Source organism: Mirounga leonina, unplaced genomic scaffold (genome assembly GCF_011800145.1).
Source record: "Mirounga leonina isolate KUSES-001 unplaced genomic scaffold, KU_Mleo_1.0 Mir_151, whole genome shotgun sequence".
In the NCBI taxonomy this organism is placed as follows: domain Eukaryota; kingdom Metazoa; phylum Chordata; class Mammalia; order Carnivora; family Phocidae; genus Mirounga; species Mirounga leonina.
The window spans coordinates 26,219,720-26,234,998 of record NW_023270377.1 but is presented as its reverse complement, the minus strand read 5'-3'; the positions used below and the strand labels follow the sequence as shown (position 1 = coordinate 26,234,998).

Sequence of the window (15,279 nt, the reverse complement as noted above, 5' to 3'; positions counted from 1 at the left end):
GACTTGCGGGTCTGGTCGTGAGAGCATGATCTGACTTGGCATCATGAGTCCTGAGGGGAAAAGGACACAGTGCTGCTTGCTGCCCACTCACGGAGTGGCTCATCTCCCAGCATGAGCCACCATTCAGCAACACGCATAGAAAATACAATTTGAAACCCAGCCAAACTGATGAGCAAAGAAAGAACACGTGTCCCAGGCTCTCCTTGCAACTTTTAACAAATATGCAAATGCTAGGTGGTTCTTAGAACATGAGATGAGACTAAAATGTCTGTTTTTACAACTTATTTCAGTAATCCTCAAAACTTAAGACAACAGTAGGCAAAATGAATAATAATGGACAAATCAAGATTCGGAGGAAAATCATCTTTAATAGTGATGACTCAGCTTCAGCAACCTGTAAATTAGACTCAAGGTTTTCAGTCCAAATTTTCTATTTGGAAAGACAGATTGAGACAGTGCTGGGTTATGAGCACCTCTGGTTCATTTGTAAATGACTCCAGCATGAAGGGTCAACTCCTCTGAGTGAACTAACAATCTTCCCTTTTGCAAAACTAGTTACATTTGCCCAACTAATTTGTGGTTTCATTCATGTGCTGCACTGAAACAGTGATGGGAAAGCATTTTGATAGGGTGCACACCCCACAGGAAAGGTTCTCAGAGTCCACAGTCAAAGATCCAGAGCTAATTTTATTCTCTCCAGGGAATCTCTTCCTCTTCTGAACGCCTCCATGTAACATGTTCATATCTTGTTAATAGCACTAATCATATGGATCATTCTACTGAGTTTATGTGTTACTTGTTTTAATCTGCAACACTAGGTTATAAGTGTTTTGAGGTAGTAGCTATGCATCATTCATCTTCATGTTCCTTATGGTATGTAATGCTGTGATTATTTTCTCTAGTAAGTGCTAATACATTTTTTGGAATTGATATAAAGAAGAGAAAGAGTTCATATCCATCTTAGGTTTTGAGATTGGAAATCTCAGGAGCAAAATGGGGCTACAAAAATTATACCACAGTATGAGCAATGCACTTGTGGGAATGATGGTGTTGGGAGGAATACTGGATGTAAAGAAGCAAATAAAGAACCTAAGAGAGGAGGCTAGAATCGAAGTGAGGATTATAGAACTGTTGGCTTGAACTGAAAGGAATTAAGTAGGAACTCTGAAATACTGTAGTGAAAAGAGGATCAAGAAAGGATATAGCGGAAGATGACATGGTCTGAAAATGGGGGTGAAGAAAATGTGCCTTTGGCTTAAGATAGCAGTATGACATCTGATTAGAGATATTTTCTTGATGATGAAAATTAACGAACTGGAAAGAATATGGAAACTCAGAGTAAATGACCTAAGAGATATCTATAATTTAACAGCTAAGAAACACTTGGATAGTGAATAACTTCTCATGCTCATTCCTGCAAAATTGAGCCCAATGTCACAGTTGGTTGCAGTTGAAATGGCACTGGAATATCCTGCAAACAGAACTTTAAAACACGTGTCCCTGTTGATCCTCTGGGTGTAAGGTAAGGATTGCTTCACTGTTCTAGGTCAGGAGCTCACATAAATTTCAATTCTGACAAATGGACAATCTAAATCTTAAAGCAAATGGATGTTCTAAGTCATAGATTTAATTATCCTTCTTCTTTAAAGGAATATACCAGTATTGTCTTGGAGAGATATATCCTATTTTTGAAGGTCAACCTGAGTAAAATATCACCAATGCCCTTTTTTTTCTCTACTTTATCTTTGAGTCTATAAAATGATTTGCAAATGATAAGTTCTTAGATAATAAACAGCATTTCTCTACTGAATAATAGGGATATTTATTTCTTAACTTTAGGAAAAATGCTTCGATTTCTTTTTTTTTAAGATTTTATTTATTTATTTGACAGAGAGAGAGAGACAGTGAGAGAGGGAACACAAGCAGGGGGGAGTGGGAGAGGGAGAAGCAGGCTTCCCGCTGAGCAGGAGCCCGATGCAGAGCTCCATCGCAGGACCCCGGGATCATGACCTGAGCTGAAGGCAGACACTTAACGAATGAGCCACCCAGACACCCCAAAAATGCTTTATTTTCAATGAGATATACTTCTCTAGTTTCATTATTTTAAAAATTTTTAAAGCTTTTTATAATCCATTTTTTTTCTTTTTGATGGATTAAAATGAAAGATGCTCCCATATACATGTTCTGATTCTAATCATGAACTATATCAGTATTTAAAGGATGTTTTTCTTCTCCATAAGGGAAAAATCGTCATCATTTACTATTACTTTTATAAGCAATTTTAAAAATGAAATTTTTAGATACTTTTTCTCCTTGCTACATTTTGCACATTGCCATCCTTTATCTTAAAGCCCATGTACATTTTCTCTTTCTTGAGAAATTGTCTACTGGTTGTTGGTTTTTTTTTTTCTCATCAGCTTAAAAAAATAGAGATTTATGACTAAAGCATTGAAAAGATTGGAATAAACCTGCTCTTCTCAGAGCTTTACCAGAACAAAAATGCTAACATAGGGGAAATTGCTTTTTCTCCAAAAAAATGCACTAACTTGACCTAGGTGCCAAAGCATGTAAGATATTCCTCCAGGTCAGTTCCCACCCAATTCTTACAAGTCTCGATTTCAGTCAGAAAGGAAACAAAGAACTGAGTTTGAAACAAGTGCAGATGCTACTTTCAAAATCCACATTTTAGGAGGGGAAAGTTCGTTTGTTCGGGATAACAATGATCCCTGTCCTCATGAAATATCTGCCTATGAAAATTATAGTTCCTGAAATGCCCTGTGGACCACATTGAACTTACACATATGATCTGAATGCAACATTGAAAATATTGCTCAAGAACTTGGACATTTTGGTGACACAGATTTCCTTTCTAGTTGGATTCCATTGTTTAAGGAAGGGCAAATTAAAGCTACCCTCACTGATAATTTAATATCTTAGGACTGGAATTACCAGATAAGGTTGAATTTTTTTTTTAATGTGAAGGAGTATAAACTTCCCAAATTATGTTAACTTTTTAAAGTAAATTTTTTAGATGTTGAGCATTTCTTCAATTCTGATTGGAAATGCTTGAGTCTCCTGTGTCCCCAAATAATAGTGAGTTTCAACTCTCTCTTATGTTATCTGATGCAATTGGATGTGAAAGAAACTATAAATACAAAGTGCTTTTCTTTACCAGGTCTGTAGAGAAATGAAAATTACCAAATATGCTTTCAGAAAATATTTTGGAAAATCTAGTTGATTGAAATGTTGAGGTGGTTCTTTTATTTTGTTCTATAAAGTTTTAAGTATGAGGCTTTAATTAATGTGATTGCATTAAAACCATACTTCTCTTCCTATAGCTTTTGATCAGACCAAGTTATTCATGCCTGTGTGTTTCATGTGAATTATCCAAGAAAAAAGAGCAGAAATCACAAAGTTCCCTGATCTCATGAGAGTTTTTCCTTTTACAGCAAACTTTTCTTCAACAAAACAAACCCCAATACAAGCTCAAATAAAAAAACATTTTTGAGGGGTAGAGGATCTCTCTGAAAGTTGGGAAGAAAGGATTGATAAACTTTCAAGGGAAATAAAAATGAATTAGAAATATTTTCAGGCATATTCTTAAAACGAGGAATTGGGCAACCTCTTCGTGATCAGAGTTACCATATATGAAACAACGAAATTGTAATTTCATTTTGAAAAATAAAAAGCTACAAGTCCTGATTTAGAAATTTTTCTTATATGTCAGTAAGAAAATAATATACCTTTTCATATGTTTTTGTAGTAAATTGGATTTTTATTGCCATCTTTTATAAAATGAAATGAAGATTTATGAAATCTGATTTACCATATCATGAAGAAGTCCCACATATCCCTTACATATGATTGTGTTTTTCATGCCAAATGCCCTGTGTTTTTAAACATAGTATAGCTTGTACTTACAGTGGCACCTGCCTACCTGGGACCTGCCACGACAAAATTATGAAGTAAATAAACCTTGCCTTGAGTACCTTTTCATTTGCTTCCTGAATCCTATTCATTTTCTTCAGGTTGTTGGCAGTCACCTGAAGCTACCTCTTATGGTCAGAATCCCACCCTCAACCCCACTGCAAAACCCAGTCGCCTTGCCTGGTGTCACCCTATCTATCTAGATAGCATCCTGTTCTTACATTTTTCTCAGCTTTGCCATTCCATCAAAATTGATCTTCCTTTCTCTTTTTGCTGGGCTCCCACAATAGAACAACCAGAGCTATTACCATAATCAATTAGAATTTTATGCTTTCTGGATGTTGTTTACATTCTGATATAAAGCTTCAGTGTCTTCAAACAGAGTGAATACTTTGGCTGTTTTAAGCATGCTATAGATGGCACTGAGGGTTTGCAAATATTTCTAGAATATTGGTAACGATGAGAAGAGATATCAATTGACATAGTAAACAACATTGAAGCAAAATCATCAATGTCAAATTTTATTTCAACAGATCTCTAAGGGGTATTTTCTAAAGTAGAATTTGTATGTTATTTGCAAATTTCTGAAGATAACTTTGAAGTTACTATGACTTGTTCTTGTTTATTTTACATAATGAAACTTTTGTATCTGTAGATGGAGAGAAATTCACTTAATAGTAATTTCCATGGGATGCAGTAATCAATCCAGAATACAAAACAAGTTGTCTTTATTCTAGAATAATTTTTGTCATGAGGAAATTAAAAATTCTATTAAAGTCTTTGCTTTTTCCTATCATAATATGACCAATTACAAATGCACATTGGACGTGAGACTTACTGTCTTAAAAAAAAGTGATTTTGCAAAGTCTCTTGATTTTGCTACTCAGAGGTCCTAAAAAAAAGTCTTTATTATCAATTTTACTTGTTTGGAATTTTCCAGAGAATGTGCCTCCCCCCTTATCTTGTGTTGTGGCTGAGCTTTTATTTAACAAAAATTACTAATGAATAATAGAGGGATAGCTCAAAACTATATCTTTCCTCTTATTTTTTGTTTTTTTTTTTTACTATGGCATTTTAGTTTTCAGAATTTCATAATGTAATTAATTCTGTTATACCTTTTCCTACAGGATTATTGGAATATGGTTCTCTGGTTTTACATGTATATATATACATACACACACACACACACACATACATATATATATATAATTTAGGTACAATTTGAAAGTTATAAAGAATTACCATATACACTTATTAGTGACTTCGAGTCTGCCAAGTGGTTTTAGGGCTGGTGTAAAGAGAATATTTGTGGATGATATTTTATATAGCTACAACGGCAAAAATAAAATAGGCAGTTATAGAAGATGGAGAATCGCTTACTTAAACCATTTATAGTTCATGAGAGACTTGTTAAGAAGAAAGCACATAAGGTTGATGTTGTATGCTGCTATTTGCACATTCATTCTTGGAAACATGGTAGGACTGGAGATTGAAGCAAACTATAATTACATAAAAGTCATGTTGGTCTCTCTATGTGCTGCTAGAATGTACCCTACGATGTGTTGGGAGCAAAGTGATTTTCCCATCGCATAGTTCCTAAATTCCATATGCTTCTAAGTCACAAGGCCTGCAAAGATTTATGTAAGTTATACTATGATGAGGAGGAGAAGGATGGAGTGAACAAAAGGTGATTTTTACCACTTCATTGTAACAGTTTCTCCTAGAAGAAATAACTAGCTTTATAGAGATAACTAGTAAAAACTATTCCTGGTATATAGAGAACTTGTATTTTGAAAGTTTAGTCCAATGACATTTTTTGGACCCTTGGAATATTTTTCGATTTTTCCATCATATTCTCTGCTTCAGGCATTCCCAGGTTTTAAAACTCTAGAAACATTAATTTGCCCAAATCCTAGCCTTGCTTCAGGTGATCAAAGTCTTTGAGGTACTCAAATACAGTTGAAACTTCAAAAACATGGAGACTTTTCTGTGCATGAGAACTGGCACACGCTTAAAAACACATACTCTGTACTACGTTTCTACACACACCTTTAAATTTTGTTTATCCCACAGTTACTCTGTGCATTTATTTAAGGTCTCTTAGTTTCACTGATATTTCATCTTTCCATTAATGTTATTAATAATGCCTCATGCCACATCTTTTGACAATATGTTGTGTTCAAGACTTAATGCAGAAGATGATTCAATTTCTCACAAGTTTACAAGGAGCAGTACAATAGCAATGACTTTGATAAGACACACAACCAAGCTTTGAAATGCTCTAAAAACATTATCAATTCCCCCAGTGCCTTAATGATTATATTCAGTGTATTGATATTAAAGCAATTTGAAAATTTGAAAGGGGAATATTCCCCAAGAAATTTCTCTTTCTCAAATTAATTTAAAATCAGTGAAATATTATAATCTAGCTTAATTGATAAAAATGTTTAATACATGGGCTAAAAACAGCAATTTAAATATGTGGACATTACCACATTGGAAATCCCCAATACCACCAGCAGCAAAAACTTTTAACTAGAATAGTTAAGTATAAAGCTAAACTATATTTGCTTATTATATTTCCTCTGCTTAAATGTGTTTTTTCCTATTTCCAAGTGAACCCTTAAAATTAGAAGCAAAATTTTCCAGTAGGTACTATTTCTGATCTGTGCTTTGCTTTTCTAATTGCTTTGACTCCATAAAACAATATGCTTAACTTGTGGTATCCTTCCACTGTCAACCATCTTAATTTACTACACCTCCCCACCCGCCTTGGCTGAATTTAAATGCAAGGCAGATTCTGTTCCGGTTCTAAAAACTTTATTTGAGTAGGTTAAATTGTCAATCTAAACAAATTATGGATTAGAGCCCTTCGGTTGAGATTGGGAGAAAAAAGGAGAGAGGAAAAATTGTCCTATAATCATAACTGTACTCACAACCCTAGCCTAGCCAGGTTGCAAATGCATTTCAGAACAGGGCCTTATGAGTGACTGTGGATGGATGAGCCAAAATCTGTGGCCATTTTTCATAGAAAAATCTTTGAAAACAAAACAAAATGTGTTCTTCAATGAGATAGCCCCACTTCAAGCACAATTTACACGTAGGAATACCATGTCTTATCTTTATATTCCCCACAATGACTAAGAATAGTCCCATTTCTCTAGGGTGCACAAAAAATTTTCTTTAAGTACCCATCAGAACTGAACTTTTGCAGTCATGAGTCCTTATCTTAAATGTGCTTATCCCCATAAACCAATTTTACCTCAAATGCATTTATTCCCATAAGCTAAATCTACCCTTGTTTTAATCAGTAAATCTTGAGAAGAAATCTCTGGAAGAGAAAACTGGTAAGCAAAGATCTACAGCTGCAACACTGGCAAGGATGACCTTTGAGATCAAATCAGAGTCTGACTAGGGAAGGAGATGCCAATGCGGGCCTCTTTAATTAATGCTAAGGTGCCAAGGAAACAAACAAAAAACCAACAATCTGCTCTTTTAATTTCCTACTTCACCCGTTGATTACAGGAAATCGTTTCGGAGGAACCGTTTGCTCTCCAAATTAAGCAAGAAACTTTTCATCTTTCCCTGTTTTTATGAATTTATCAAGGGTATTTGTTTAGCCGAGTGCTTGCAGCTACACAGTGCTTTCCTTGTTGACTAGCTTCCATCAGCAGTAGCAATTAGCAGCGGTTTCCTAGGCAACCATTCTGTACCCTACTGAGAAAAACCTTTTCTTGACAGGAGCATTCTGTCTAAAATTGTTTTGTTTTCCTTCTTTCACAAGTGTACGGTAGGCTTACTTGTCATTTCTTTTAACACAACATTATTATGTCCATTATTCTTAAAAGCAGAAACATTTACTGGCTTTTAAATTCCGTGTGGTTGAATTTATTGTCAGTGTCTCTTACTTCTCTCTTAACAACCTGAAGGAAATCAACAAAAATATGTTCTCAAGCATATGCCAACTTGTTTTGGATTTTTTTTGTTGTTGTTCACAGCCTAATTGGTGAGCCTTTGCATGTTCAAGTAATCACAGCTGGTCCTGACGAAAACTCAAAAGGGTATACACATTCAAAATCAAACTTGTGTGTCTACCAACAATGTCATGTGTTGCTCAGAAGCGAGTTGAAATTTCCAGGGCCACTGAGAAAGTCTTAACTCCATTGCCTTTGTTATAAATCAACCAGGCAATATTGATAGATTAATATAACAAAATAACTAAACTAGAAATATGTGCTAAAAGCAGCACCTGAGACTATGTTAAGGAATTTGATGTGGTAAAATAACAGAAGAGCATAGCAATGATATAGGATGAATCAGCACATGGAATAAACCAGAAGGCTACAACAGCTGTAAATGCTGAACAGTATGGCACAATGGTAGAGTAAAATTTAGTTCATCATTTTGGCTTAAATAGGAAATGGCAGGAGTCTAATGTATTGTCTGTGAGGCAGTGGTTCAGCATTCAGGCAGCGAGGTACTCATTGGGGAAAATGACAGAATTATCTCAGTGAATGACAGACCCTTTCAGGTCTTCATATTTTGTCGATCAAATGATGGTTATAGACTTAGATGACTATCAGACAGAAAGAGTGATTAAAACAGTGATAATGAATGAATGAATGAATTTTAGAGAAGGGGAGAGAGAGAGAGACGGAGGGAGAGAGAGAACCCCAAGCAGGCTCCACACCCAGCACAGACCCCAACGTGGGGCTCGATCCCATGACCCTGAGATCATGATCTGAGCTCAAATCAAGAGTTGGGTGCTTAATCAACTGAGCTCACCCATGCACCCCAGTGATACAGAATTTAAATAAGCACCTGATACATATTATTTCATTTAATTGCCGCAGCATACGAGAGGATGAACACCAGTTTTATTCCCACTTTACAGATGGGGAATCGGAAGGTTAGAGAGATTGTCATTTACTTGAAGCTAGCAAGAAGTAAAGGCAGAATTTGATTTCAGGTTTTCTGACACAGGGATCTACTATTATAAAATATTTGTACTACACAGATGTAAGCCAAAGTGATGTCTAAATGGGACAGTAAGTGACCTTTATCCATCATTTTGCCAGTTCTCACATCTAGAACATGTGTTATTGTATGGATTCAATATATTGATGGGAAATAAAAGTGCCTGGGGTAGCAACTTGTCTAATAAATTTGTATCACAGTATGATGTTTATTCATTATTTAGGTGAAATGTAAGTAGCTTAGCATGATATCTTTTGGGTATTATCAGGAAGGTTTCTGGTAGATGAAAGCATGTCCCAATTTGTCTCTTATACCTGTTTACCTCCTACATATATTTGTACCAATTTATTTCCCCAATACCAAGAAAAAAATATTTCTTTCCAGAATTCACTTTATCTATCAAGGACTGCTTTGATACTGTTTTCAGAATACTGACCCCATCTCCATTGACCAGAATAAGTTTTCAAGACAGACTTCACTTATACTTTTAGGTGTTTATCTATATAGCGATGATCTGTTACCACCTCTGCTCTGTTACCTGGGTTGTATCTGAATCCCTTATTTTATATCAGCCTATAGTCAACAATACTTTTTATTAGATGAATTTGTTTTAAATGAGTTGCTTTTAATGTTTTCCTGCAAACTGATTTATAGGCAGACTACTTACCATATTAGTTCCTGGTAGACATGATATGTCTTAGACGTGATATGAGTTTAGAACTTTACTTAGACATGATATGAGTTTAGAACCATGTCATGCGATATCTTTGTATTACTTAACAGAAACTGTCTCATTACTGTAATGACACTACTGAAAAATAATAATATTCAAATACTGGCTCTCACTGCAATGCAAAAACTACTGTTAGTTAATTACATTGAGAACCTAACATTACCAAGAGAGAGAGTAAAATACATACTACAAACACTCCTTAACTAGGACAATTTTTAACATAAACTAAAAATGCCCACTACCAGAAAACTATAGATGTTCAAAAGAAAGACAGCTGAGCCTTCCATAATTTCAGTTTACACTAAGAAGTGTAATGTTTCCAGCTGTGAAGATCAGTGTTACCTTTCAGTTATGTATAATGAATAATTTCCCAGTAATAATCCCAGTGTAATCTAGATTCATCTTTAATCTTCTGAAGAACTAAGTCCTACACATAATTTTATACATATAATGTCTCAAAGAAAAAATAACAAAAAATTAGAGTAGAAAAGGGAATAAAGAAGTAGAAAAAACAAACAATGAAAAATTAAAATGTACATTAATCTCTTACCTCAAAAGATTTTTTCATGTTGCTAATTGTCCTCAGGAGTAGATAGGGATTATCATGCCTTTGGGAGTGCTGTCCAGAAGATGGTCCTGAATTGGAACTTGCTAGCAGAAATCTAGAGCAGATCATAGCCTGGGACCTACACAGCCAGGAAAATGAGTATGAAGCCAGAAAACAAATAACAAGGAAAGTTTTTACTTCCCTCTAGTTTTGTCTAGGAAAAAAAACAAAAAACAAAACACTGTCCCTGGCATCAACATAGATGATTGCAGATTATATTATCTGATGTTCATAAGAGTAATAGCCTAGTTGGGTTGGACCTTTACTTGCTCTTTCTTTATTTTTTTTAAGATTTTATTTATTTATTTGAGAGAGAAAGAGATAGAGAGAGTGGGGGGAGGAGCAGAGGGAGAGGAACAAGCAGACTCTGTGCTGAGCATGGAACCCAACATGGGGCTTGATGCGGGGCTGGACATGGGTGTGACATGGGGCTCCACTCGGGGCTTGACATGGGCCCCACATGGGGCTGGACACAAGACTCGATCTCAGGACCCTGAGATCATGACCTGAGCCGAAGCCAAGAGCTGGAAGTTTAACCGACTGAGCCACCCAGGCGCCCCTAGTTGCTCTTTCTTTAAAGCAGAAATACTAAGGTAGAAGACCTGAAAGAATGTAGGACTGGGGAAAGACCTTGGTGAAGAATTATTTACAAGTCTTGAGTTCCTTGATGTGCCAGGCCTGTTATATAATTACTCAATTGAGTCTGAACAGCAACCTGTGAGATGGGCTATTATTATTTCCATTTCATGGATGAGGCATTGAAACCCAATGAGTTTGAGTATGAAATAAGTAGAATGTAGCAATGCTAGAGTTTGTACCCACATTTCTCTGAATTAAAGTCCATGTGACTTCCTTTAACTTAAAATATAAAAAACAGTGATCTCCTGTATAGAAAGATACGATGGATAGATGGATGGTTGAATGGACGGCAGGTAGGATGGTTAAATGGTTAGGATGGGGGCACCTGGGTGGCTCAGTTGGTTGAGCGACTGCCTTCGGCTCAGGTCATGATCCTGGAGTCCCTGGATCGAGTCCCGCATCGGGCTCCCTGCTTGGCAAGGAGCCTGCTTCTCCCTCTAACCCTCCCCTCTCTCATGTACTCTCTCTCTCTCTCATTCTCGCTCTCTCAAATAAATAAATAAATCTTAAAAAAAAAATGGTTAGGATGAGTGATTTTATATATATATATAGAGAGAGAGAGAGATCTCATACACACATATCATAACTCTTATGTTATCATTTTCGTAGGTCTGATTTTGTTACTCTCTTTGTCTTCTTTGTTTGGCATGTTTACCATTAATCTTCTCTGAACTCTACCCAAACCCTGTGTGAATTTTCTCCTCTCCCAGGAGCCAGGCTGTAAGGGTAAAGCTTACCCCAGGAGATCTGCTGATTAGGTTTCCATTGGGAAAAGGCCATCTCTCCTTGGGGGAAGCTGCCACCTCTGCATTGATGGCAGGATTTGCTTAGAGGAAGATTTTAAAGAGGCTGGACCAATTGAAACCCTCAGAACAATCCTATGTTAATTTTTTTCACACTGCAAAATTAATATTAAACAATCAACATTGCCTGTTTGAAGTTTTAGCAATATTATTCTCTCCAAAAAAATTGAAGATAATATGTCATTAACAGGGCTCCCACACACCCTGTTTGATCATTCTAAAATAGCATTTCTTAAAGTCTGTTAAATCCTTTTAAGGAAAAATAGTTAATTTTCCCAAGATTGAGGTAAATTATTATCTTATGTTTTGCTTAATGTAAAATAAAATTGCCTTCTTCATAAGTTCTTATTCAACTATGAAACTCAAACACACCTATAAATGAACTTTATTTGAAACAACAAAACCAATTAAATTCAAATGTCCTACTACTTAGCATGTAAAATAAATAGTATTGCTTTATTGAAACTAAATTATCACTCACAAAAAATGTGGTTCTGGCTGATACAGTACATTTTATTTAGGTTGGACATGCCCATTCCATTCTGACTGGAGAGAAGTAATGATTCAATTTTTCCTTCCCTTGCCTGTAGAATATTCTGAAAGTCTGTTGTATAGTGTACCATGATGGTTTTTGGCCTACATCTTGTGTGAATGCATTTTTTATTGTATAATTTTCACTCTGTTCTCTTCTTATTAGCCCACAACAGATAAACTAATTGTCTGAGGTGTCAAAATTATTCTAAATGCAATTCCAAACAAAATGACAAATAATGTAGCATTGCTCAGTTATAATTTGTTCACATAAACCAATAGATGCTTTTTATTATTTTTATTGGATTTTTTTCCCAATTTAAGAAATTTAATTCATGTTAAGCATTCTCGGACTCTGAAAAATTGATCAGTAGGTACACAAGAATCTGGGACCCTCATTTAAGAGATGGTTAAACATCAAAACTTAAATAAGAATTCAGTAAATGATTAATTGGGGGGTTAAGTTAGTAAATATAATACTGAGCATGGATTATTTCTAAATTTGTGTAAATACCATGAACAAGACCTTTCATGTTAATTTTTCATACTTTCAAAAAGTTGTGTTAAGCCACCAATCTGAGTAAAGGTCAAGGAGAGGAGCATTACATTCAGAGATTGCAACAATGATAGAGAGAGAGTCCTTGACTTGGGAAACTTTACATAGCCAGGGAGATAAGGCATGTGTACCAGCACAATTCCATGCCAGATGTACCAAATGCCATAGGAGAGATTATATTTTGTGTCAATGCCAGCAGGGAAATGCAGGAATGATCCATAAAATACATGGGTTTTATGTATGTCCCATTTTCTGCAGTGTTTGCTGTACCTCTCCATTACACTGAATTTCCTATGAAACAGTGAGGTTCTAGAAGTGCTAAAAATCATTTTATTGGTTTTTTAAATGTCTGAATTTCATTGCAAATTAATATATGCAAGTGAGGTAAGTTATCTATTACACTAGCTAACTTTATAAGATGTATAGGTAGGTAGGTAGATGATAGAGATGATAGATGATAGATGGATGGATAGATGATAGATAGATGATAGATAGATAATAGATAGGTACATACATACATGCATGGATATATATATAGTATTGCTCAGTTGTGGTCAGTTGCTTGTTTCATAGTCTCAAAACATATTCAAGACTAGCAGTTTTGTACTTTAGGTAGACAGCAGATCTGAGAGTGAATATGTTGCCTTAGTTCATACCTTTAGAAAAGTTCATATTTTTCCATTGATCATTCTCACATGACTGTTAGAGAAGTTTATGGTTGTTTTCTCATTATTCCTTCTGCTGTTTTCCTGCTTGGGAGAACGAACAGCATAATAGTTAGGAAACTGGGGTTCTAATCTCAGTTTGCCTCCATCAGCTGCGTGCACTTGAGCAAATCTCATAACCTAGCCTTTACATCCTCATCTACAAAATGAGAGGATTTAGATATATAGTCAAGTAGCTATTTAAAAAGTCAGTTATCTGGCATCTCACAGACTGGTCATTTTAATGATGAACCTCCCCCCACTTTTTAATGAAATGATTACACTAACTAGGTAAGTGTATATCATATGGCCTTAAAGATCCTTAAAACATCTGCTATCTAGAAAAGCAGTAGCTCTTTAGAAAGAGGCCATCTGATATATCATTTCCGTGTATTTCATTCAAATTTTCTCTTCCCAGGTCTTTCTTAATTGGTCTTGTTCACATTGATCCTGGATAATGCTGTTTGATCACAGATTCACATTTTGAGGCATCTTCTTTAGGTTTTAAATTATGGTATTTCTGCAAATCAGCACAGAAACATATTGTAAGGAAACTTTTCTAGAAAACTACAAAACATTTTATATTAAATCCAAAATGAATCTTTTCTTTTCTGAATTTGTTTTACTTGGTACAAAATTTTTAATTGTTTCTGTTTGTATAAACAGCTTTTTAAAAATAAACTGCCATACAAATTATTTTTCTTTCATTCCGTGTTCATTTTGCCTAGCTCCCAGAATGCCAGTCCCTTTTATTTCCTCTTTTTTTTTTCTTTTTTTCTTCTTTTCTGTTTTTGGTTACAATATATGTATTTGTGTTTTAGCTGCAATTTAGTAAATTCTATTGTACTTTTTTGGGGGAAGACAGAAAAGAAAATTCTAGTCAACTATATTGTTTCATTACTTTTCCTCTTTGCTACCTGTTTTGGACATCTCACTCTTTTATTTTCTTTTGTTACTATTTATTACAGAGGAAGTGTCTGCAAGGATAGTTCAAGTAGTCACGGCTGAGGCTGTAGCGGTCCTGAAAGGTGAACAAGAGAAAGAAGCTCAACAGAAAGATCAGCCTGCAGCTCTGCCTTTAGGTAAATGTTCAAGAGCTGTATCTGCTTGCACCCTGATTGCAGGACCAAGTCTTCATGGTCAAAGAGAGGCCCTATCTCATACTTCATCCTTACATGGAACATTCATCAGACACCTCTGTTGGGAGACCCTGGCACCTATTTTCACCTTTTTTGACAGGCTCATTTGTAGTATTTGGACAGTCTTCACAGTGATAAGCTTATAGTTAGACTTTACCCCTAAATTTCTCTTAAATTTTCATTTCCAGACCTCTAGAGATATTTATTACAAAAATAAAGCCAATGCATATTGATGTCATGGCACCCACTTGTAAAGAAAAAGTGTTAATACTTCAATTAGAAATAAGTATTTCCCTTTGTGGGTTTTGGGGAATGCTTGTCTCGTTTGTTTGGGTCCCTCTGAACCAACTACAGAAAACCTATAGTCGGGGCTTTGTTAGAATCATGAGGGACTTTGTAGCCCATATAATGTACTAGCCTTCACTTGGTCTATTTAAGGGCACTGAGATAGCATTTCTCTCTCTCTCGGTCACAAGTCAGATACCCTCCAGGGCCAAACAGGTAATATAATTGTGCTTGCTGAAGAAAACACTCCTAACCAAAGGCTTGCTGCCCTTCCTTTAGATAGATGATAGATGATTGATAGATAGATGATAGATTAGATAGGTAGGTAGGTAGATAGATAGATAGATAGATAGATAGATAGATAGATAGATAGATAGA

At 35.5% G+C, this 15,279-nt stretch overlaps 1 protein-coding gene across 1 annotated transcript in view; it reads left to right on the top strand.

Annotated features, from left to right (window-relative positions):
- Window positions 1-15,279, top strand: part of MAP2 (microtubule associated protein 2) — a 140,941-nt gene that overhangs the window by 73,349 nt on the left and 52,313 nt on the right. The window contains exon 4 of the mRNA XM_035007256.1: window positions 14,446-14,559. Within this exon, the coding sequence (XP_034863147.1) occupies window positions 14,446-14,559 (114 nt within the window). The remainder of the gene's footprint in view (window positions 1-14,445; window positions 14,560-15,279) is intronic.